The sequence below is a fragment of the Octopus bimaculoides genome, chromosome 10, assembly GCF_001194135.2.
Source record: "Octopus bimaculoides isolate UCB-OBI-ISO-001 chromosome 10, ASM119413v2, whole genome shotgun sequence".
Taxonomy (NCBI): domain Eukaryota; kingdom Metazoa; phylum Mollusca; class Cephalopoda; order Octopoda; family Octopodidae; genus Octopus; species Octopus bimaculoides.
In genome coordinates, this window is record NC_068990.1 from 15,876,011 (window position 1) to 15,878,752 (window position 2,742).

At 40.1% G+C, this 2,742-nt stretch overlaps 1 protein-coding gene across 1 annotated transcript in view; it reads left to right on the plus strand.

Annotated features, from left to right (window-relative positions):
• Positions 1-2,742, plus strand: part of LOC106879895 (WD repeat-containing protein 35) — a 99,754-nt gene that overhangs the window by 64,308 nt on the left and 32,704 nt on the right. Inside the window, exon 26 of the mRNA XM_052971236.1 lies at positions 1,816-2,028. Coding sequence (XP_052827196.1) covers positions 1,816-2,028 — 213 coding nt within the window. The remainder of the gene's footprint in view (positions 1-1,815; positions 2,029-2,742) is intronic.

A 2,742-nucleotide genomic window follows, 5' to 3' on the forward strand; every position in this document is an offset into this window, starting at 1 on the left:
GACACCATTTTGAGCGTGGCCGTTTTCATGCGGGTGACACGTAAAAGCACCCACTACACTCTCTGAGTGGTTGGCGTTAGGAAGGGCATCCAGCTGTAGAAACTCTGCCAAATCAGACTGGAGCCTGGTGTTGCCATCCGGTTTCACCAGTCCTCAGTCAAATCGTCCAACCCATGCTAGCATGGAAAGCGGACGTTAAACGATGATGATGATGATGATGATGATGATAATAACAATGATAATAATGATAATAATAGTAAATATCTGTATTTCTGTAAATGTGATAAATGTTGTAAACAAACAGTGTTTGCCATTTTTGCCCAGTCTGTTTTTCCTGTGTGTACATACTGTATGTACATGTAGTATAATTTCACTAATTACTTATGCTGTTTAATTAACACCCCATCCTGTGATGTAGAGGAACTCTGGGTGGCAAGCAAGATGTGACTCCACTGAGGTGGGATAGGGTAGGAGATAGAGGTCTTTCTTGAGTCATATAGATTCATAAGGCTCGTTTTCCGGTTTCCATGGTGCACATACTCCTCCCTGGATGGGATGTCAGTCTGTTGCAGAATTACTCTTTTTTGCTAGCTGAATGGACTGGAGCAATGTGGAATGAAGTGTTTTACTCAAAAACACATGTTGCTTGGTTGAGGAATTGAAATCAGATCTTATGATCATGAGTTGAACACTCTAACCCAGTGTTTCTCAGCCAGGGTTTCCTGGAACACTAAGGTTCTGCAAAAGGTTCCTAGGGGTTCCACGAGAAAGAGTGAGATAAGCTAATGCTAATTTCATGATTGTAATATAACTATACATGCACATGTTATTGGTTATTATAATATTGTAATATAGACATCTAACCTATTATGGTATCAAAAAAGTATTAATTTTTTCTTAAATCAGTTTTTGTGTATGTGTGTGTGTGTGTGTGTGTGTGTGAGTGTGTGTGTGATATTTACCATGTGAACTACTATGAAAAAATCTGAGAACAATATGATATATAATTTTTTTTTGTGTAGGGGTTCCTTGAGACATGTAATTTATTTTAAAGGTTACGCAAGGGTAAAAAGTTTGAGAAACACTTCCCTAACCACTGAACCATGTGCCACCACATCGAGGTGAGATGCAAAGAGTTTGCAGGCCAGTTCCTCTACAGAGCTTACAACATGCTGGGCATCACAGGGGCCAGTAGGCAGAAGGACATCAGATTGGGTGTGAAGGCTGCAGAGGTTGCCTCAAAGTGGCTGTGGCTCTGGAGATGTGAGCCCTGCAAGGGACAGAGCTACCAAGAGGAGTGCTAATTGAATAAATGCTGGGGCTTGATCAACCCTGGCTTGGTCACTTGTGTGGGAGCGTCTGATGTGAAATGACCTGAAATACCTAATGACCCTTGAAAGCATCACTGTTAGTTAACACTATTATGGTTATCTCTGGAGTAACATTACTCAGTAGGGCTTGACAGGGAGTCTCTCCAGGTCGACCCACTACTTACTTCTTCACATTGAGAGCTCACAGCTGTGATACTACAGACTTTTGAATGCCATAAAGTGTTGCAGGAAAAAGTTGCAAGATGGATTCTTCAAGCCGAGCCAACCAGCAGGAGACCTTGGTGTAGACCATGAATGAAATCGTTGGATTATATCCATAGTCTCAATTGGTCAAGCTTGGGAATTCAGCTGGAAAGTGTAATGAGGGTTGCTTCGGATAGGACCCTATAGAGGAAGTGCCTGAGGATTCTGGGGGTATTACCTTGAAATTTAATTCCACAGTTAAAGAGTAACCTCAACGAATTGCTTCCTTCTTTCTCTGCAGTGTAACCGAGTGAAAGCCGCCATTGACTGCTGTATTCAGCTGAATCATTGGAATATGGCTATAGATTTAGCCAGGAAATATTCTATAAAGGACATTGATTCTATGTTAACCAAATATATGAGTCACCTTCTAGAGAAAGGACGCACCATGAATGCTGTTGAGCTTTATTGCAAAGCAGGGCACTATTTAGAAGCTGCTAAACTGCTGATGAAGGTAAAAAAACTTGACTTTTTTGTGTGTTATATCCTTATATATCCCTGTTCTGTATTTGTCTTTTGTTAAATAGAGCTGAGATACATCTCCCCCTGGATAGAACACTGGAATATCACAGTTCATCATCATCATCATCATCATCATCATTTTGACATCCATATTTTCATGCATGCATGTGTCAAACAAGGTTTATTGAGGCAGGTTTTCTATGACCAGTTACCCTTCCTATTTGTGCTCACAGATTGTGATATTTTGGCTTGTTTTCAGTGTTTTTTCATTAGTGACGATCATTGTGTTTAGTGGACTTTTTCTCATCCGGCTCCCAAGCCTACAACACTTGGTCTCCCATCCATAATACAGTTGTATTAGACACAATGCATTTTTTTCACATATTTAAGAATGTATATGTTTTATATGCTGAAAAATATGGTGTGTGTGTATATATATATATATATATATATATATATATTTATACAAATAATTACAGAGGCATCAAGCTGTTAGATCAGGTTATGAAAGTTACAGAGAGGGTCATAGCCCAACTAATTAGGGAGCGAATCAATTTAGATGAGATGCAGTTTGGGTTCGTGCCAGGTAAAAGCACTACTGATGCCTTATTTCTAGTGAGACAGCTGCAGGAGAAATACCTAGCTAAGGATAAACCTCTGTACCTGGCTTTCGTTGACATGGAGAAAGCCTTTGACAGGGTCCCCC